This window comes from Aquila chrysaetos, chromosome 25 (genome assembly GCF_900496995.4).
Source record: "Aquila chrysaetos chrysaetos chromosome 25, bAquChr1.4, whole genome shotgun sequence".
NCBI lineage: Eukaryota > Metazoa > Chordata > Aves > Accipitriformes > Accipitridae > Aquila > Aquila chrysaetos.
In genome coordinates, this window is record NC_044028.1 from 2,433,130 (window position 1) to 2,456,631 (window position 23,502).

Below are 23,502 nucleotides of genomic sequence, written 5' to 3' on the forward strand. Positions count from 1 at the left end.
CAAAAGAAGAGCCCAGATCCTCTTCCAAACCAATGTATCTGCAAAGAGGGGAGTTTTTAGCAATTATCTGGAATTTCTGGAGATACTTGTTGGTCTACAGAAATATTTCCATTACAGAGGGTGGCCCTGCAAAGCAGCATGTGTGACAAAGCCGTATGGATACCTACAGCTCCGCCCAGCCCAGCTGCACCAGTTCAAGGCAGCAGGTATCAGCAGTCCAGCAGCAGGAGTTATTTTCTGGCAATCACATGAACCTTCCAGTTCACAGCAGTTTTATACCTGGTGCTTGTATAAACATGGACTATTTTGCCTTCCGTGTGTGCATGGCCAGGGACACAACTGCAAAACCGACTACTTACTTTCACATACAACCCGAGCAGGAAAAGAAGCTGCGGCAACCCAGGATTTAGAAGTGAAATAAAACACTCGAGAAAGATATTCATGTACAGGATAATTTTCCAAAGAGAAAGTGCTGACCCTTAAAGAGTGGCATGTGTCAGGAGTTTTTTAATTTAATTTTACTTTAAACTCACAACGGAGAAGTTCAAAATGCTGTTCGTAACCATAAGTTAGAGTTAAAAGGTATTCAATAAAAATGTACACCGATTTCTTCTGGACATAAATCCAAAAGGTAAGATTGTGCAACATCAGTACTTCATATTTAATAATAACAAACAGATGGGAAAATATTATAATAAATTATTCTAACTGTCTAAGCTGTGTGCCAGAAAGTCTTGGCCAAGTTCCCCTGCTTAACTATCTATATACCATTTTCACTGCACAGATCTCGGAGTTCTCCATATTCCTGTAGATTGAAATATACGCAGCAAGCGACTTTCTTTTAAAATAAATAAATAAAATCACCGTCTGAGCTACACTGTAGAGCTGACACAACACTGCAAAACATGAGCAAGGATTTTATACGACGAGCTGTGCTGTATCACGACACAGAAGGAGCTGCAGCACTGATCACGAGACCCAGGAGCCCGTGAGAAACCCCCAAGGATGTGGATTTATCTTTGCTCTGAGGTCTGGTTCACTCCTGCATCTGGGGATAAGTTTTAAAGCCCAAATGACGCTTCAGATTGAACCTCACCCGCTCCGCAGCAAGGACACAGGCAAGACAGCTCTTAGCACTGAAAGCCTTCCAACTGCCTTCCCAAGGGCTCGACAACCAACACAGCTGTAAATCCTGGAGCCTTTTAGGACAAAGATCTCTGCGCCGTGCCCGCAGATCTGCACGAGTGTGGAAATCGGCGTGGAGCGATGCTGCTCGGTGCCAGCGCCTGCCCCGGGCGATGTCGAGGCCCCGTGGCTGTTCCTGGCCCTGGTTCAGTTGCCGGCATTTAGGGCTGCTCAGCACCAGTATCACCTGGGCATTTCCCAGATGGGCCCAGGGCACCAGGTTAACCTCCTGCTGAAGCCTCGGGATGAAGGCACACACGTTTCCATGTAAACATCAATTCCTATAGCTGGATTTTCTGAAGCTCAAATTTAAAATGTTGAATCTAAAGCACTTAATCTTGACTTTGAAGTGTTCTCCTCCTCTCCCTGGCCATTAGCTATCAGGCACGTCTGTTTTAAAAGCTGAATAACTCAGAAGAGGTCATGTTAAGAAGTAAATCACGTAAATGAGAACATAATACATTTATCGGTTAAATACAGAGGACGAAGAGTAGCATTTCAAAGCTTAACAAAGGGCAGAATAGATGGAAAGAGCTACAGCCCTGTGTTACCCCCTTAGACACCTCCCTGGCATCAAATTCCCCCTTGCTGCCCTTCCCCATCCCTCTGGTAATTTTTCAGTGTCTGCAAGCAGAGCGGAGCAGCCCAGCATGCCGGCTCTGTGCCATGCTTCCTTCCAAGCAAGATATCCAGCACAGCTGGGCAGATCCAACTGCACTGACGTTATTCCAGATTTACACCTGGAATTTGGCCCTCGTGTTTACCAAACTGCATTTAAAAAAAAAAAAAAAAAAAAAAAAAAATCCCAGCAGCATTTGCCCTCGTGACAATTGGCGATAACAAATAGCTGTCCCGCAGCTACAGCAGCCCGTCACTCCCATCGCTGACAGCCTTCCTCCTGCAGCTGCGAGGCCGAGCAGAGACATCACACGGGGGAACTGAGCTCTGCCATGCACTCCAGCTCCCTATTTGAAAATAACAACATTACCTCAGCAATCCGAAACAAGGGACAAGAACGATTTCCCCATCGGTTTCTACCCCTCATCCTTCACCTTTCCCATTGCTCCTTTCCCCAGAGGAGCCTTCCTGACGTCTCCTCCCCATCCTGCACCCAGATTGCTCATTGCTTACTTATTGCATAGCTTGTTTATTCCCCCCTCACTCTTTTTCTGGGGGGGGATCACCTTTGCTCTCTCCTTTCACCCCTCCCACACAAAAGTACCACCCTATTTTTGGAGAACTGCAGGATGACTTTTCCCCTCAGTACCACCGCTCAGCTCCCAGGCAGACCTCCACTGCCTGCAAGCGCAGTCGTCCTGCGCTAGCCCCAACACCTCCTTCGCGGAGGCAAAAAAGTCCGTCTGTGCAGAAGGCAGGCGGCTGGGTGGTGACAGCCGACCGGGCTGGAGCTGCAGGACCTATTCCTGCCCTTTGCCGTTTCCCACTCATCCCTGGACGCCGTCCCTGCATGGGCTTCGGCAGGCAGGTCGGAGCCCAGCCTGCCCACGCAGCGAGCCGGCCAGCCCCGAGCCAGCTCCAGGGAGGTTGAGCAATCCTTCCTGCGACGCTCAGGCTGCACGGCTAAAACCACAGCCTGCCGCTCGGGATTCCTTATCCTTCCTACTCACAGAAGCAAAGGGCTCCATCCCGCAGGTCTTCCAGCCGAGCTCGAGGTTAGTTGCTGAATCGGACACGACCCAACGTGGCTCAGGCAAGCGCGAAACAAACCAGAAAATTGCCCCGTATCTCCTCCCTGATGAATGTTCATAATAAACGGCAAATCAAGAAGTAACCTCATAAACCTCCGCACCTCAGCTATCTGCTCCACTAAACCCTGAGCTGTTTAGTCCGGTTTTAATGGTGGTTTAATCACCTAATTGCCTGAAAGCATAGGATAGAAATCAAAATCCCGCTACTAGAACACTGTTATTTTAGGCACTGTGCCTTAACCGAGTAGCAACCTCTCGCTCTTATATAGCGGCTTTACATAAAGGTCTGGAAGCACCTTAGGGAAAGTCTTATCCCCACCTGATGTCAAGGGAAACAGGTCGTGGAAGATGCGGTTAATACGCACCAGGCTCACCTCCCACCCACCGACAACACAGCCTGCTCCCTCCCCGCAACAGCTACGTACCCTTGGGAATGGAGCACCTCCTTCAGGTGCTGAGCCTTCTGCTGAGCGAGGAGAGGAGCTGCTTTTGCTCTTTCCGAGACGATAAAGCACAGCATCACACGCCTTCCTCTTCCCCTCCCGTCCGGCACACCTGCGGCTCGCGGGCCAGCACCCTCTCCGGCTTGGCTACCTGCAGTTTTCCTGCCATTCAAGGGTCTTCCTAGAGGGATTATGACTTGGACAGATAATTTTGGCATGCATGTAGGCACCCCCCCTCCCACCCCCCGTACAAAAGAATATGAAAATACAAGAGAGTTGCAATAAAAGCGCCAACTGTTCTGAATCAAGGCACGAGAGCCAAGGTACAACAGAGATTTCAGCACTGGCAATTGCAGGGTGGAATTTACTTTGAAATCCTGACACTTATCTCTTTTGACTAACATAAAATATGTACCTTGGCTCACACTCACTTCCTATATATGACTGGGAAGAGGATGGCTTAACACTGCGGTTTCACCCAGTTTAGAAACGGAAAAGAAACCCATGAGAAAAATTATTTCGCTAGACTAAAAATAAATAAATGAATCAAATTTTTTAAGAGTTTAAGGGAACATGGTGGATGCAATGAGGAGGTGGTCAGAAGTATTTGGCTAGGTAGCATTCTCCTTAAATCAAAAATGATAACATAAAACTGTAATACTCAAGTGCTAGTATAGTATTTAAGAAAATAAGGGCACCCCGCTCAGCAGTGTGCTGAAGCGCCCAGACCTCAGTAGGAAGCAGATGCATCAGCTTTGACTTCTGTGCAACGATGCCACAAATCACATAAAAACACACAAGATATTTCAGGTCCCGGTTGCCCCAGTAAATTCCTTACAGTCAAACAAGATGCTTTGGAGATAGTAAGAAAACCGGCAGCTCCAAGGCCCAAGCTCCCTGGCGCGGTCGGTATCTGAGACATTGCTCAACACAATTCAACAGCACAGTGCACACTTTTCTCTGTACACCCTCTCTTTTGTTTCAAATTTTGCACATTTGCTCTTGGAATGATTTTACCCGAAATCTGAAGTTCAGATGCGTTCAAGAACACAGTCAAATCCCATTAAGTTTACAAAGATACAGGTTTTAAATGATGCTAAGTCATTAATCATTTTCTTCACACAAATCAGTCCATTTGCTCACAATTAAATCTGGGGAGAGGCAAGAAATGCAGTATTTCTGGTTGCTACTAAGCCTACAGATTTGATCTTAATTCGGCTTTGAGGTGCTGCACTGTTCCATTTTTTTGCACGCACAAACACACTACTGCTAGCACACTCTTTGCTATAATAAGTGCAATTGCTTTCTAACTTTCCATATACTAAGTCTCTCTGAACTAATGACACGCTTTTTTCTAATTTAAAGATGGCAAGACAAAAAGAGTTTCAACAATTCCAAAAACTTTGACTTCATTTTCCTGATCCAGAAATCTGTTAAAACCGGTGCATTCCCACGAATTATCTCTATTACAAGGAAACAACATTCTTGGACAAAGGAACTTTAAGAAGAAATCCATAGGCGGCTCCATTCATGTGGTCACTCACTTTTGCATCAATTTCTGCAAAGACAGTGAAGAGTGACAGCTTGTCCCCTGCTCCAGGGAGATCAAGGAGTCCGGCACTTAGAGGAAGATCAAACTTGACCTCTGGCTCTCGCTCCATTACCCAACCCCAGTACTTCTACCAGTCTTTATACTTGGAGTGAACACAGAAAATGCAATAAACTTCAAAATACAGACTTGTGAAGAAACACACAGGCTTCAAAAAGGGACTCTGCCAGCATAAATACATTAACCTCTTCAGCCCTCAGTAGCATCGAACAGTCAAATAAATACCCTTAAGACAACAACTTAAAAGAAGGAAAAAAAAAAAAAAACCCAACCAAAAACCACACACCACTCCTCCTCGTCCCAGCAAGAAAAAGGAGACAATAAAAGCAGATGAGAGCACACTAGGATCCATGTCCTGAAACCAGGCCTTTATTTTATTGGTCAAGTCAGTGGATTAATACTGGTTTTTAACTCATGGCCAAAAAAAGTTAATACCAGATACAAATGGGCAGGAATACTGAAGTGTTCGTCCTCCTTCCAAAACACCGTTTCCATTGCAATGCTGTTACTGCTCCCTCCACATCTGCATTTGAGCAGCTGGGATTTTGTACAGAGACACTCAAGGTACAGTGCAGGTCTGCTGATGATTCTCCAGACAAAGACCTAGACCATTTAACCTGACCCAAACTCCTGTGCATTTCTGCTCATCAAACATTCCTGATGGAAAGCATCCAGAAACCTACGGACTTCTACTCAAACTTCCACACTCCAGATCAAATCCAGAACAAAGGAAGGATGAAGAACATCCCCATAGACTTGGATTCCTTAAAAAGGGCCCATACTCTCACCGACCTTCCTCAGGGCTCCACACACAACTTCCTTTTGCTGCCCAGAGATGCCACGTCCCAAGACCTCAACCCTTTAATTTGTAATTCTACCATATACCTCAGGAACACCCAACAAGACCCACCATCCCCAAGAAGAATGGTGCTCTGAAACTTCACATTCAGAGCTGTAATCATCCTCTATAAATTACTGCCATAAAACTTTTATGTGATATATATCAGGTCAGAAAAAGGGCATTTGAATGGTTAACCAGACATAGATAAATCAGATGCACGTTAGAAATGACAGTGTGGTTAATGGAAAATAAAAATGCCAGCAGTTCCTTGGATGTCCTTCAGTTTATTATTATTATTATTCAGGGGTTACTCTGCACATCAAGGTTTATTTAACTTCAGAAAAATAGAAAAATAAAAATAAAACTTGTTCTCCCATGCCAGACTTGAACTTTTGATCGAAGCATGCCTTGAAGACAACTCTGCCCATCTTTCAGCCTCCTTCTATCAAAAGCCTGGCGATATCACAATGAATTTAAACAGCGCCTTGCTGAGAAGTGTCAGCCTGTTGAAGCCAGCACTGTCATGGACCTAATCCATTGTTTTCACTGGATTCTCCCCAACTTCTCTTTCACACTAAAAATCAGAAAAAACTTTACTACCCATCTCCCACTTTTGAGGTGTATTATGCTTTTATGTTGGCCTTCTGGCTTGCAAGACATATTCACTAGAACTGACTGCTTTCTAAAAGGTAGAACCAAGTAAGTGGACTATGCCTGGGCTGTGCTGACTCTTGGCATTTATGACAACTGGCAAATAGCACAGGGACAACAAGAGTGCCATTATTCCTGCTCGGCAGCTTGCAACAGAACGCTCAAGATCCTTCAAACACGGTGACACATAGGTGAGCACTACGGCCAGAAAGAAGGCACTATTCAGAAGCAGAAAAACCAGCAGTAACCCATAAACGAGGTGAGGACATAAAATAAAGCTGACGTCCTCTGCAATTGCCTAAACACTTAAAAAAAAAAAAAAATCCTATTTCAAACAGTTGTCTGAGTTTTGTTTTTAAAAATAGAACAAAAGGAAAAAATAATCGCATAGTACAGTATTTACAAGAACATTTTTTATGGCTATTGTACAAGCTTAGCCTTGCTGAAAGAGTTTGCTCCAGTTTTGCAGAGGGAAAATTCATGCTTTTGTGTAATTCAATAGGAACAACCAAAAGAGGGAGAAGCAACAACTCCCAACAGTCAGTACAACTGCTGCAACCTCTCGGTAACCCACAACCTGAGCAAGGTCAGAGCGGTCATACCTGCCTGGTTACCTTTCAGAAACCCGTCTGTGCTGTAGGACACGGATGATAACTCTGCAGATGGCACTCTCGCCCGTGCCGCACCTCCCCGTCCCTCCTCACTGCCGAATTGGTCCCGAATCCGAGCACACCCAACGTTACAGCAGGGCTGGGCAGGTGGAGCTCCGCTTTTCTGGATGATGCACAAAACTGAGGATCTTATCGCTGGGGTCATTAAAATTCCCACAGGCTTTTCTGAAGGAGTGGGAAAACTAATCACCCTCTCCCGGCCACACTCTAACTGGGTAATTACATTTGACCTCTTTAAACCCCCCCGAACAAGTGGGCATTGTGTTCAGGTTACCCTGTCTCACGCTGTGCACCGTCCCCATGCATTATTAGACAGTGCTAAACCTCAGCCCCAAGTGGTGGCAGCCTTTTGGTGGTGGGCAGCATTCCCCTTGCCTATAGCGACTTTGGAACAAGCTTTTTTCTTTGGCAAAAGAAATGCCTTCTTTTTTTACACAAACAAGTAGCAATCAGTCCAAGCTGGGATGTTTGGACATAAGTCAAATCCTCCTCAAAAATTTGAGCGTGATCAGAGCCAGTGCCTTTGTTCAGATATACCTCTCTATGAAAAGGCTACTATAAAGATTTTTTTTATTAGTATTATTTTTTTTAAGAAGTGAGCTGGCACTTTTATTAACCCTAGTCTTGGTTTTGCTTTTGCACAGGAAGCCGCAACCGGGAACACTGCACAAAGTCCCAAGTTTAACGGAAACGCTTAACACAAATCCAACGTAAGCTCAAGATAGCAGATAACAGAGACACTAATGCAAGATAAGGAGAACAAGCGCTGGCTTTATAACGCACACAAGCTAACTCAGTGCCAGTACCAAACTGTTCAGGTATATTTGTGAATAGGCGCACTCTTACATGCTTATAGCAATTAGAGTTAAATCGAACTGCATTGTCTTTCTCCTAGTACAAAGATGCCCAGATTTAAAATAAATACCCACATATACAAATTTTCTCTCATTAGAATCTTGTCAAAAGGATAAAAATATAAGCAGACATTAATACCATTGCAGCAAGCACATTAAATCCTTTCCTTATAAAGGAGGAAAAGCACCCAAAAAGGGAGAATGCATTCCAGGAGAAAATGTGGAGGTTATGAAGCTTTGAATACAATACCCTCGCTATTTGCACACAGATTTGCAAAAACAGAAGCTACGATTATAATTGCAAATTACTACACCTGCTCCAGCCAAACTGGGCATTCGCAGCTCGATCTGGGCGATAGCATCCGAGCTCTCGCCAGAGGCGCAGCGCTCGCGTGCGAGCCCAACGCCGACCGAACAACGGGGCTGCCTGTCGCCGCTGCTGGCAAAGACAGAGGCTTCTGCATCCTCGTGCAGGCTGTGCCTGTTTTTGAAGCACACACTGAACAAAATACCCTGTAATCCACTGCATTCCAAGACCCGTAGATGACATCTATGCCACCAGACCTTCAAGACCTCCTTTTTGTGCTGTTGTATCTTTAATTCCTGCAGCTTTCTGCCCACAATGCAGGTTTTCAGGCAGACTAGACACATCACTAATGAAAACACATGCACTCATTTTGTATTTCCACCATACCTTTAATGCCGAGGTTTCGAAGGGATGCAGCAATTCGGCGACCTCGCAGAGCACAAACGGCGCTCGGGTCACGTGTGGGCACCCTGCCATACTGCTGTATCTCCACGACTGCTCACTGTAATGACTTTATAAAGTCTTTTGGCTTTTATGCCTTTCTATGCCAGCTGCAGGCGGGCCAATTACAACATAATATGGGGAGAACATCCTTGACCTAGTCCAAACTCAAGGCACTGACCATGCATAGACACTTTTTGGGAATAATTTTAACTGAAACAGCAAACCGCCTCATAACTGATGCCATGCACCATACAGCACTGCATTTCTGTTCCACCAAGAGCTAAAAGCTTAGTTTAAGCAGCGCAGACTGAAATAGGAGATAAGTGTCCCAGCCACACCAACAACAGATGCTTGCCTTCTAATGGTGGTCAACGTTCTTCCAAACTATGGGAGACAAGGATCCAACTTCTCTGCTTTAAAACTAATATTGGAGGAAATTTCATTTAACTTAACTTTGGCAACGCATCAAGGCAAGAGCCTTAATGAAGGAGAGCTCCACTCCTGCTAGTCACCCAGTCCAACTCGCCTTTTTCTGAGGAAAATCTCTGTCTGCAAGAAGCTTTTTTGTTTGTTTCCTTTTTATTAAGGCTAGGACAAAAGTCAGTCACAAGAGCTGCAGAGAAACAATTTGCTTAGGGAAAGGGTTTCCCAGTTTCTGCAAGACCAGCGTTCCCATTCCACCCACTTACATTCCTGTATTAAGAGAAAATAAAAATCACATCCGCAGGGCGGTCATCGGTTACACAGGTCGACATCCAGGCAACATGGCAAAGGGCTGAAAGAAAATTACTTGCATGGAAAGATCTTGTTTGAAGAAGTTATGCACTCATTGCAGCACCACCATTTACATCAGTCCTTGTTAAGAAGTATTTTATCCCTTAAAATCATTTGCATAATTGCTGCAATCAAAGGCACTACTTTACAGTAATAACTTTAATGGCAGATTTTTCCTTAAACATTCTTTTTAAAAGGTACCTCCCAAGGTTGGTGCATCCATATGCCAGTAAAAACAAAGACAGGAGGTGACACTCAGGAAACGCATGGTGTGGAGAGGGACCAGTTGCTTTTTGGTTTGTGCTTTGTTTATGCTTTATGATACTCAAAATGTATCCCAGAACATAAACCTTTGTACTTAAACAGCAGCCTAGTTGGTACATTGGCAGGTCCCCGGGTTTTTTTATATTAATTTTGATATTTACTGTTTGTAATCTTATTATGGGGGAATCTGGCTTCTTTCCAGGCTAAAACAAGGTCTTGTAAGTGAGAGTCCATGTCTCACTCTTCAGCTTGCCTTCCCTGATTATAGGTTAGCAAAGGCAAACATAAAGCCTGACAAGTGCATTCAATACATACAGCAGTGACTTGCTGGGTGATGTATCGTTACTTTGGGGATGTACCATTAACACATGGACAGTCATTTCAGCAGCCAGCCAACAAAGACCACCACCAAAACACTACATACAGCTTACAAGTTTTGTATTATGTCATGCCTTCAGTTCAGTAGTTGCAGACACCTACAAACAAGCAAACTACTATACAAAAAAAAAAAAAAAAAAAAAATATATATATATATATTAAAAAAAAAAGAACTGGAAGTCCCTTCTCAAAAGACCTTGTGGTTTCAGGAGACATCCCAGGAAGCCTGGACAAGCAGTTGGGCGCATGGATGGGGAGGGAATAGGTACAAAGTTGATAGGTGCTCAGCACTTTTGGGGCATAGGACTTGCTACAGCAATTTTCTTAACAAGTAGACGCTCTGGCCTGCTTGTCTCAGCTGCATGGAGACATGAGCACAAGAACACAAAGGTAATGGCTACAGGGCTTCAGTAGCATCGTAAAGTTATTTTGAAGATGGTCAAGAACCACTGGCCCAGCTTTGAATATAAAACATGGATGTAAAGCAAACAAGCTGAGATCCAACGGCAAGTTAGCAGTGGAAGCCAGCTGGGATTTCCACCCTGCAGCTCCTGCATGTTGTCCTGAGGTTTGTGTCCTCCAAATAAGGTGGCTTCATTTCAAACCCCAGGGTGTTCCACCAATGCAACTCCATCACCAACTTGATGCTGGGATGCTCCTCACAGGAAGCTTAACCAGGACCCCGAGAGCATCATGGCTTTGTCCAAGCGGGCTCCACACCTCGTCCGTAGGGCAGCTCCTTCCCTGGGCAGCATCAGCAGAGGACTTGTGGGGAACACTTCCACTTAATTGAGGTTCTCAAACGAGTCAGGCCTGAATGAAGGCATGTAGCCCTTTAATGCAGGTCTAATTACATTAAAACAAAATGCTTTCGTGAACATGGAGAAAGGCTGGGGAGAGAATCAGACAAGCTATAAATTAAAGCAGAGGATATGAATACCATGCAAGCTGCAGTGTTAGGGTTAACGTGGGTCTGGAAACAGTTTAGAGAAAACCTGGTGTGGCTAGGGGCCAGCTCCGAGTTTAGTTGCTTTGGGCTAATCGTTTCCTTCAGGCAGGCTACTCTAGCACACTAATAGGTTTTAATAAAAACTTCCAATTGGGCCAGTAAACCCCTCATTAAGCTGTTTTTAAAGCATGAATTTAAGAGCGGCGAGGGTAAAAGGTCACGAGGAGTATTTAATTCACAACGGCTGGCAAAAGGTGCTGTTGTGATTGAAAACACCAGAGTTCAAGTGTCCAGGGCCACATAAACATCCGACTCTGTCACTAGACCTGGTTAAGTGACAGCTTGAAAAATAGATTTAATAAGACAGAGAGAAAAGTTTCCCACTCTTACATGAGAAATAGGTACAGCAGATCACAATACTAGCCAGGAACAGGAACAGTCGGTAAGCACTCCCGTCCCTCCCATCTCGGCACAGGGGGAGGATGAATAAATAGCAGCCTATGGCCATCTGGGTGTTCAACCCCGCAGCGATTCCCAGGGGCTTGCTGGGACGCTCGCGCCGCGGCTCCATGGTCTCCTGCTGCGAACAGAACAAAGTTCTCCGGGAATAACACGGACCAACCCATCCTCCACGTCCGGCTGCCACTGTCTCTCCCACATGCCGTCTGTACAGCGAGCTACCGGAGTAACAAGTGCCACCGGGTGCTAGCATGATACTTATGTGCTGCCATGCGAAAAAGCAAACCTCTGCCAGTGAATTCTCTTGCACTCAGGCAACCTCACACCCACCACGCAGATGCTGCAGATGAGCCTGCAGGAATCAACGGGTTAGCTCTGGGCACAGTTCAACCCAGACACATCCCCATCTCAGTACACTTTTAAGCTAAGCTTTGGACCTGCGCTAGTGAAGTTTGACCTCAGTCATTTCAACTTACTCTCACGTTCTTCCGTGACCACAGCACTGCTCACTAGTATAGTGCAACTAATATGAAAACGTCGCTCCTTCCTTGGAAACATGCACTCACAAAGGAGAAACATCTCAATCTTGTACAGCAAAAGCCAGAACCCCAGCTGTGCACTCTAACATTTAATTTTATGTCAATGCACATCTAAAATTCAAGATCCCTGAAGACCTTTTAAAAGAAAATCCTCCTTGGAACAATTTGCATTGAAGTAAAGAGTGAGGATTTAAAAAGTAATGGAGAATTACGTACGCTCGGCTCTCAACTTTTTATTCTACTTCTAATCAAAACACACTTCATCTTAAATTCTGAAGATAATAGATGCAATATAAAATTTGGGGACAGGCATGGGTATGAACTAAATTATTTGCTTATTCCATGTTTACAGATAATGGAAAAAACCTAGGAGTTTAATTCAACCTTCAGTGATTGTCTTCTCTCCATACCAAAACTGACAAGAAAGTTTACTGTCAGAGGAAAAAAAAGCTCTTACTTTTAAAATATGCTTCTAATTCTAGCCATACAGTTGGCCTGCAAAGAGTGCAGAAGCAAGGCGCTCTGGAACGATCCCCAAGGAAACATTTGCTTTGGCTCCAAATAGGACACTTTTGTGCATCAAGAGTCAAATAAGATCAGCTGCTTCTCAATCCTTTCCGTTTAATGATCCCATTGATTGCCAAAAGGTAAACAGACGCATTTCTGTCTTTTCTGCGTGTTCCTTGCTGGGAATCCAGATTGCTGCTCCGAGAGGTATCCGACAGCCACGGAGGTGACGATGTGGAGTCAGAATCTCCCCGGACAGTTACATCATTTTCCCACATCACACCTGGATTTTTACTCTACAGAGAGATGTGGCTGTTCATTACAACTCATGCGATCTTTGCAGCTTTTTTGCAGCTCTCCTTAGCTCCCCACTGGTATCTCATTTGACCAATATCTCGGGACAGACTTAGGGCCATCAAACTGTCTTCTGAATATCTGGGGCTACTTAACACAATAATAAGGCAGAAGAAAGAGGACAAGAAAACCTGTAAAAGAGCATAATGTTTTTCAAAGCCTCTGTTAGAACAGAAATAATAAATCACTATATTAAATCAGGCTTCCACTGGAAAAAACCCATCCTTGGGGGTATCTCAGACAGAAGCATCATCAGGAACTACTGCTCTAGGAGAGCGCACCCTTGCCCAGAAAGGGTCTGAAACAGCAAAGCTGTCAACACCACAGATCTGTTGAAGCAGCTTTGGTCTCATTCTAAGCCAGGAGAAAAGATGTCCTTAATTTTAAAGAAGGATAAAATAACAAGTTGACCTTGCTGGTTCCTTCTAGTCCCAGCATCGCAGCTGCATCCTTCAGAGAGAGGGAGACCTGCCATTTCTGGAGCTGAGCCAGGACCAAAGGTGCTGAGCAAGGCCAGCTGGCTCGCGGTGGCACACACAGGTCACCAAGGCACCTAGAGAGGGACTTGAACAGAGACGGCCATGGAGGAAAGCCCTTGGTACACCAAAGCTTAAGGAGGAGATTTAGGCTGAGGACGAAGTTGCCACAAAAGCTCAGCTCTCCAGGAGCAGCCTGGCCGCCGGCCCCGGAGCCGTGCTCCACCGAGGACAGGCAGCACATCATCCATCCATCCATCCATCCCTGAGACTCCTGGCAGCCTCAGCTCAGCTGGGAAGAACCAAAGTAATCCAGCGTAGTCCGGCCAACGAGCATTCCCACCAGAGTACAGTCCGCGCTCAACAACCAGAGCACTGCACTGCCAAAAGCAGGGCAGAAAAGGGACCATCAAGCCGGGCGCTCCCGTCTCCTGGCCGGGAGCCTCGCACGCCTGAGCTGTGCCTATCCATGGGGAGGGACCCGATGGAAGACCGCCACGCGCTCACCGAAACACGCCACGCTACACCTACAGCCAAATTTATACCCGAATAACAATAAATAAAGCCAAGAAGTTATTACAGCTCGGCTAATTTCAGAACAGCCCTAACCCCCAAGCTGAAGCCCGCTCCAGGATTTGCATTGCGGAGCACCTCTTCACCTTTCAAAGATAAATAGTCCAACGCGGCCGGTGCTTTGCACTGTGAAAGCCCTTGCACGGCTGTTTCGCAGTTCATTCCCTGAAGTGAGGAGTGTTTTTAATAACTGTTACCTGACAGGAGTAAGAGCAAAGAGCAAAACCTGTGGCAATACCAGTTGATCCCATTTGGCCTAACAGCTTGTTGTTATTTCCAGACTCTGGAGTTCTTTAAAATTCATAGGGACAGCCTGCAATTTTAATAGAGGCTACCAAAATCCATCCTAAGATGTATCAAAAAAAGCACACTTCCTGGAGGGGAATAGGAAACAGTCAGCATTTACAAAGATCTCTCCAGGAATTTTTTTTTTTTTTTAAGATCTTGCTTTGAAGTAGATGCTACCAAAGAATAAGGCTTCCAGAGCTCAGCAATATTTAATGTACTTCTACAGCAATGGATGACAATGTTGTTGTTTCAGCTATATTATAACAAAAATATTGTGGTTTTCCTGTATTCTAACAAAAGTAACTCAAGATTTACATCTCATTCATCTTACTCAGAAGTAGCCTTTAAGCCAAAAACAAGGAAGGGAGAGACCCTACTGCGTACAAAGGACTTCAGTAATCCTCATAGGGTGGCTATCCAGTTGGGACATAAAGAAAGGCCAAAGAAAGATAAAACACCACTTGCAAAAAGCAGTTTTTCTACAACCACCAGTGAGAGTGGAAAAAACATACAGAAGATGAGTAACTTGAATTAAAACTAAGATGGGTGTCCTCACTAAACCCAACAAAAGTCTGGATTCATATTGTAAAGTCCAGCTGATTAAAATACCCACATCCAATGACAAAACCACACAGGAGTGGAAACAATTCTCCATACTGCTCTGCTTCTCCACTTGGTGAAGCACCGCCTCAGTGATCCCACAGACATTAAACAGTTCGTTCACTTACAACTGATTAAAATGATCAATTAGTAAACAAGGAGACAGATGCAATTCCCTGAAGGAGAAGGGGGAGGCACGCTCGGTCATTTCTTTTGCAAGCCTCCATAATACGCAGACACAAATGAACTTTATCTATTCTTGTGCCTTATATTAGAATAACCAAATTTCTATTTGTGACTGGATAGTGACAACTTGGGAATATGAATCCCCTTTTCATCCACACAATGATGCAGCACCCTTCTCCACCCACCCATCCAACAGCATGAGCATCTGGCTGAAGGTATGAGAAGACACGACTAAATAGGCTGTTTTAAGACATTATGCCATGGCAGTCCTTCCCAGAACATCAGAAGTACAGTAGCAGTTTTCCTAACACTTCCACAGAGAGGAATGTTTTCTACCGGGATTTCTAACTTTCCATTTAGACCCCGACTGTGGGTTGAAGTACTTAATGCTGAAAAAAACCCAACCTGTCCAAAGCACGAATCAACCTTCCAGATCTCCAAAGGAGTAATATCTGCACCACACACCAGTGGGAAAGCAGATGATATGAGTGAGAAGTTTTTGATGTTCATACAATTCACCAGTGGAAAAGGAATTGGAATTTAGGAGGAACACGTTCCCTCCCGGGGGATGTCCTTCAGACCTCGCTTCGCTTGGTTGCCTCAGGCTTATTTAACTATTCACCTTTAATGTCACCCTCCAAATGTTGCTGTTGGTACTTACACAACCCTTCCACCAAGTCTCCTTCAATCTCAATTTACAGAATTTACACCAGTTTTCCCTTCCTTAAGGGCATACAGGCAGAAAGAAATTCAGTGAAAGGCAGAGAAGAGAGACAATCGTAACTTAAAAGTTTGACAGAGAGAGATAGAGAAAGCAAGCTAGAGTAATGTAAAAGCTACATACCCACAAATGCACCAATAAATTATAACTGCAGATTTTTTCTCATTTTTATTCACTTACCAAAGGAATACCTGCAAAACAAAATGAAGAAAAAGCAAAAAAATTAAAATCTTGGTTGATCGATTGTAGAAACCTATGTCTCATATCAGCTTTATTTCAAACTTTACACATTTTGAGTTTCAAAAGACATAGTACAGAAACACGCCTGAACCACATAGCATGCAACTCAAAGGCACTAGATGGTAAATTGTTGCTACCTGGAAATGCAGGAAGAGAAAATTCCCTTGTTTCTGGACAAATTAAGCTGTTATTTAGCACTCCAAGCAATTGGCCACCCTTCTTCCGATAAATATGCTAAAGCAGCATACCCAAAAGAGACAGCACAGTCCCAAATCACAACAGATACTGGGCTTTACAAAGGGCTGCTCCTCACCTTCCCTCTGACTTGAGAAACTCCTCTGAGCGAACAACCTACTTGATAGTGCAGCTTAACCAGGCTCCACTGCAAGATTATTCATTTAGGTTTCCAAAGCATGCTAAGCAGTTCCCAGGCAGAAGGCAACAACTGAAGTTGTTAAAAACACAAAGCTTAATGCATACTTCTGCACTGAGGAAGCCCACACTGCTGAAAAGCAAGAAGTTACTTCTTCCTAGTGAACTACTCATTAGGTTTTTTTCTGTTTTGAACACAGAAAAGTCTAGCACCATGCCATCTGCTAGTCGAGTGCTGCGTACTAGATGCTCACCAATCCTCAGTGTCTCAGGAAAAGTGATACACACTTACTATATCATTTTCATGTGAATTTTTGCCCCAATCTGATGCATCATTTAACTTGCTTTTTTAACTGGTCTTCTCACTGAAATTACCTTTAGCCTTAGCTACAACATAGTGATTTTCTGTAAGATTACCAGTTCCGATTAAAAATAAAATGCAAAGGTTAACAAGTTTTAAGATGCTGTTCTTCAACAGCATCTTCAACAGACAGCTTGTGTTTACTCCCATTATGGCTTCAATCCCACATCAGGGCTTTATTATTTGTATCTGCAGCATATTGCATTACACTAAACAAAAAAACCCCACCAGAACCGCAAAACAAAAAAATACCCCAGGCTTTTAAAGATTTTCAGAAAGATTTGCTCTTAGTGAAAATGTCCTGAATAGATGTGCAAATTTTATACTCATACACACGTAGTTCGAATAGTTCTACAATCCTTCAATCTAAATATTTTACTACATATTTAACAACAATTTCATACAGGGCTACTGACTTATAGAGAGCAGTAACTTTAAAATGCACAACAAGTTTTAATTTTCTTAATAAAAGTGGTTCTTTATAAAGATATCTGTCATTAAGGGCAACCTAACTTTGCTATTCTCCACCACAGTTGTGGTGCAGTTAAACATAAACTTGTACGAATTATTCTTATTTCTTGGCAGAAGTTAAGAACCCCCTGAGGCTCATTTAAAACACACACACACAGAGACACACACAAAATGAGGAATTAATAAAATATTGTATTCTTCTGAACCACATTAAGTTTTCTGACGTGTGTCTGTTGCTGATTACATCAATCTAGGCTCCATAACTTGTCATGTGATGACAGGCAAACACTTGTGAATTTATTTCTCTGAAGAAGCCTGCGATACAAATGCCAAGGAAACCAAACCAAATGGCCCACTCCAAATACATAAAAGCAGCAGGGCTTCTTGCAGGGATTTTTTTTTTTTTTTTTTTTTTTTATAGGTACAAACAGACAGGTACCCAATTCCTGCAGTCTTCAGGTTGTAGTTTGGAACCTAATTACCATTTTTCCTTTTCAAGGTCCTCTTCCTTGCTTATACAGAGTAAACAGAAATGTTTATTAAAAAAATGGATTTTTTTTTTTCCTGCTGCCTGCCTTGGCATTTGAAACATCACCGACAGATAATGACAAGTAAAAAACATGGATTTGATTTTGCGGGTTTGGGGTTTTTTGGCAAATTTCAACAGAGTAACTTTTGATCTGCACATTGTCACAACCAGAAATTTTGCAAATTCAAAGTATATTCCATTCAGATTTTCTAAATCAAATTAAAATGTGATGTCATTTCTGTTTTCTGGCTGGAAAAACAATGTAATTAGCCATGACTTGTCATTAGAGGCAAACTTCATGTCACACTTACAAAGACTGTAAGTATCAGCTGGGAATCATAAACATCATCAAATATTTGGGTTAAATTGTTTTCACCACATTGTCATGCTGATTAATTCTAGCTCAAGTATATTCCTGGAAAGCAAAAATTTATAGCAAAACATAGTTTAAACTACATTAAACTACATCACTCCTGATGAAAATACTTCCTGCCGTCAGTGTCCGTGGCGGAGGCAGCATGGAGCTCATCTGGGTTTGAAGACAACAGCTCTGCAAGAGCTTCCCATGGCTCCAAACCACGCGCGGGCACCACTGTCCAAATGAACAGGGAGCTCCCAAATCAACCCAGCAGAAAACACCACCTTTTCTGTATAACACCTTTCTTTTTCTGCATGCAAAGCATGCGGGATGATGGTTTCTATTTGCTCAAGGAGGAGGAAAAGCAGATCGGCCAGGCTTGCCCAACAAATTTACATACCTTCTCCACTCACCTACCCCATAGCTACACAGATTATTTAATGCATGAGTTCTCTGGGACAGGGACTCCTCTTATAAGTCTGTAAAGCATGACAAAACTCTAAATAGAGTCTATTAAGAAACACTACTAGAACATAGACAGGAACTCTTATCTTTACATCTACTGATGCTTACTAGGAAAATATATCTGTATTTATAATCCAAAAAAAAGAAAAAAAAACAGTCTTACCCGCTATTCACATCCCAGCAGTGCCCAACACCACAAGATCCTTCCAACTAAACTGATTTCCACAGGCAGGATAATCCCCTGCTGCATCCCTAATCTGCAGCTGGTGTTAACAGCTTCTCTCACTGTTCTCCATGGAGAACATCCTCTACAGAAAGTGAACCCAGATGTCAACTTTCATCTCCATTATGAATTTCCCTTATTCTCTGGGCTGTATAACTTGGGATGGGGGAAAAGGTATTTGGATAATACAGACACGTTTTCTATTCTTCATCAGGATACAGCTCCAAAATTTGCTCTAATGAGGTTTCCACAGCACGTGTCCACAATGGAAACCAGTGAGAAGCTACACCGTGAGGTATCCTTTCCTTGTGAAGGATAGAAATGTGACACATTAACTGCCCTGGTCTTCCCTCTGGAACCCAGCCAGGGAGAGGTGGAAGCAGGGAACCATCCTCCCAGGAGATACGAGCAGCCTCAGACCGCAGCGGGCAATCAAATGGACACACAGCTGGCAGAGTGAAGAGCTTCCTTCCAAAATTTCAGTAACAGGGAAAGCTGGATGAGCCGCCTGCCATAAATCCGAGCATTGCATTACGGGAGAAAAGAAGGGCTAAGCCATGGAAGTATAGAAAATGTGGAAAATCCACCTGCCCCAAGGCAGGACTGACTGTGTGAGAATCACCTCTGATGGATGCCTGTCTAAGCAGCGATGGAGACTCCACCTCCCCCTCCAGATATTCAACCCAGTGTTCCTCCATATGTACATTTAGAAGGCTTTTCCTTATGTTTCACCTTTATCTTCCTTTCCACCATGTAAACCAACAGCTTCTTGTCCTATCCACATAGAGACAGCAAACACAGAGAACAGCTAATTTCCATCCTCTCTGCTGCTTTCATGCAGTTGAAGATCTTTGTCTCCTTTCCCAGTTTTCCTTTCTCTCAACTAATCAAACTCAGCTCCTTCAGCTTTTCACCACAACAGGCCACTTTCTTCCCCGCCGCCAAGGCTTGTGCCTCTTCTCTGCCCAGCATGGGGCCGTAGCCACTTCCAGCGCAATGTGACAACCAGACACGAGATGCTGGCTGACACCTCCGCAGCTCCAAGAAGTGGAAAACCTCATCCACTGCTGTCTTGCACATGACGCTCCTAAAAGTTACTGGTTTACGTGCCTGAAAGCTTGTTTGGTGAACCACAATATACCAACCAAATTAAAGCTGTAAACACTTCAGGATGAAAAACCCCATCTTTTCAATGTATATATACGTACAGTACCTGGCACCTGGGGATCCACTTCCTCAGCACACTGCCTCAAAACAAAGAAGCCAGTTGGCAAACATCACTTGCAAGAGACCGAGAGTCCATCAAAACGAGATGACAGAATTAGTCTAGTGCACCATTAATTTCAGAACATCATTAACTTAAAAGTGTGGGGGTAAGAAACACTTTTGACAGCTGGTTTCAGTTGCTGCCAAGCCTTTGGTATTGCACAGCGGTCGTGGGGGGAGGAAATAAGCTAGAATGGTAGTAAATGAAACCACTCGTCTGGTTTCTGGATTCACTTTATTGTGGTCACAGATCTCTAAAAACTGGGATTCTGCGCTCTGTAATTACAAGATCCACATTTAAATGGAAGGAACAGGGATAACATTAAAAAAAAAAAAAGAGCGCTCGAAGATGAGGCTTGCTCCTTGGTTTGCACATGGTGCTGGGAAAGGTGCCTGAGCAGAGATGGAGCCAACCAGTGGACGAGGGACGGGACGGCCGCCCTCCTGGAACCACGCCGGGTGCTCGCACCCATGCCCCATCCCACGCGGCCGAGCAAGCAGCAGCTCCCAGGCAGCGAGCCATCGAAGCACCACCTTATTTTCCCCTTGCAAGGCAGGGAACCAGGCTTGGTTAAGAGACCAAACGTGAATTACCCAACTAAGCCCCAGCACTCGCCAACTGTTCTGTCCATGCTCATTTCCAAAGCTAAAACTTATTCCAAGCCCTGGCTTACGCGACTGCAGAATTTGCCAAACTCAAGTGAAGTCTGCTTTGGTTAAATCCTTCCAGTGCCAAAACCAGATACCGAAACGGCAGCCTCAGGAACCCTACTCTGAGCCACTCCTTAAGCCAGACGGTGAGTCCAAGGCAGGAAAGGTGAGAATGGGAGCTGGCAGCAGAAAGGCGACCACAGCAGCACTGCAGCTCCTCTGCCCGTCTTCACCCCGCCGGAGCCGCACCAGGCTGCCCGACCTGCGAAATCGCTGCATTTCCTCCCTAGGCAAGAACAAACTCGAAAAGCATGTGCACAGCAAGTGGAAACAGACACTGATGGAAAATAAAGGGGTCAGCATCAGCCTGAACACGTTCAAGGCCTAGAACAAGAGGTCAGTCCCACTGCGGTGTTTTGGTGTGTGTGCATGCACGGGGAAGGCAGAACAAAATGAGTGCTCCAATCCTGCTTTTTCAGGACCAGCAGCAGAAAGGTTTTGTATTTCTGCTGCCAGCATGCTGGCAGGTAAAATCCCAGGAAAACTGCATTTCAGTAATTCCATTCCTTGATGGGGAAAAAAAAAAAAAAGGGCAATTTAATTGCATTAATTAATCTCTCTCCGAAGGTTGGCCCCCCACCGCCAATCATTCTGCAGACTGAGTGCAATTCCCCATTAAATGAAGAAGCCTGCAGCAAGGCTATGGGTTTCAGTGAAAGCATGGTGATTTCTTCTACACTAAGTTCATAAAGACATGAGTTATTCTAGTGCAAGTTTCTACCTACTTTCTACCCCAGACCCCCCAAGAGAACTTATTTGTTTTTGCAGTTGCTTGCCTCCCCTTCTCCAGGACAGAGCTCCTGTTTACCCAGACAGACCTGGAACATTTCTCCTGTAACACAGCTCAGCCCTGCAAATAACTCTGGTTGTGCAGTAGCCCCAGCCCAGTGATGAGCCAGCACCACTGGTAGCAAACACTGTTCTCAAGAATAAATTTCTGGATTAAGACCCTTAGGGAAGTTAGTAAACACAGATCCCACCATGGCTTGGACCCTTCCCTAACCCGTGATTGCTTTTCAGCTGTACCAATCACGGTATTAACATTCTTTCCAACCACAGCTGTTGGAGAAGTTAGATGAGTTAAACAACATGAACGTGTGCTGGACCAGACTGGGTGCATGAAGCTATTTGGCAAGTTACAGTTTAAAAAAAAAAAAAAAAAAAAAAAAAGAAAAAAAATTATTCATTCTTTTCCTAAGTCTTTCAGCTGTGGAATCAATACCCAAGTCTACATACTGGATACAGCTGGCAATTAGATGTGCCAGATAATAAGCAATTAAAAAATATTTGTCTCAGTCTCTGGCAAAGCCCTGTCCTACATCAGACACTGCATAGCCATGCCACTAACCACATAATCTTCTGATAATTTCTTTGCTCTCATTTTCTCATCGGCTGTGATTTGCAGAAGTGATTGGAATCTAGAGACAGTTTGTGCAAAGGAAACAGCGGGGTGTTACTAACTGTCCATAGAGTATACACAGCTCCCTGTGCCATGGCTTCACCCCATATCCCATTCCAATTGCCACTGATGTTTTAACATGGTCTTCTCATGAAATCAAGTTAGGGGCAGGGGAAGCAGGAAGGAGGTGAAAGAATATTGCTACGTGCCTTTTGCCGACATTTGCTGTGCTATCAAAGCATTATGCTCTACAACGTTAAGTCATTTTGTCAGGCTTTCTGCAAAGCAAAGTAGCAGACTCACAGCACTGCTTTTCTATGCTTTCCTAATACTACATACAGGTAACATTTAGACAGAAGCGACTACTGGGATTAACATGATGAAAAGTTATGAACCAGGACTCAGAGGGCAATTCCACAATGCACATTCAACAGACGGAGCACACATTAGGGCAGAAGGATCTGGCTGGCAGTGAGATGCTCATGGGAGCAGCACCAGTCAGCACCCGAACACTCACTGTGGTACAGACATAGCACTACAGCCCCTGCACGCACCTTAAGGGGACCCTCAGCACAGTACTGTCTTCTGCTGTAGACAAAGACATGATCTCTTCTGCATATGGTGAATTAATTTTTATAGACCTCTGGCTATCTTACAGTAGATTTAAATAAAATTTAAAAAAAAATCCTCCAAAGGTGCTATTATTAAGTGAAGCAAAGCCAGTAATTAAAATAAGTCAAAACAATGCATGCAACCAATCAATGTAGAATATTTAAATTCCTCTTTAGTTTCCCTCTTTTTAAACCAACTAAAACCTACAAGCATTCACATTATTCAGATGACATTAATCTTAGAGGCACTACTTGCTACAAAATCAATAGCTTCAGCAGTAATGCTGCAATTTCCATGCTGCAGCTGCTCAAGAAACCCCGGCACACCATTTTACCAAAGCCTCTTCTCTTGTTTTTCATATCATGTTTCAACGGCAAGTTAGACTTGCTGCAGGTCAGTTCTTCCCCAGGAATATATTCACGGAAGCAGGCAACGACCAGACCTGGTGCAGCCTGAGACCCCACCGAAGCATCCCTTGACAGCCCTTAAAGCTTTTGGCAGCTCTTCTTCTACTGACAGCTCATGCAGATCTTCTCAAATTTATAACATAGCTGGACCTGGCTTCTTCATCAGGTTCATCACCACCTGCCTTTTCAGTCCACTCGACTCTTACAGACTAATGCATGGTTTTTGGAGTAGATGTGCACAGGAGCACACTCAAAGCCCCTTGGACATCCTATGGCAACTGCGTTCTTTGCTCCAACTTACCCCTC

The 23,502-nt window shown here is 44.2% G+C and overlaps 1 protein-coding gene across 1 annotated transcript in view; it reads right to left on the minus strand.

Annotated features, from left to right (window-relative positions):
• The window catches only part of LMF1 (lipase maturation factor 1), a 205,963-nt gene that overhangs the window by 164,467 nt on the left and 17,994 nt on the right, over positions 1–23,502 (minus strand). The window contains 1 exon segment of the mRNA XM_030001566.2: positions 15,963–15,973. Coding sequence (XP_029857426.2) covers positions 15,963–15,973 — 11 coding nt within the window.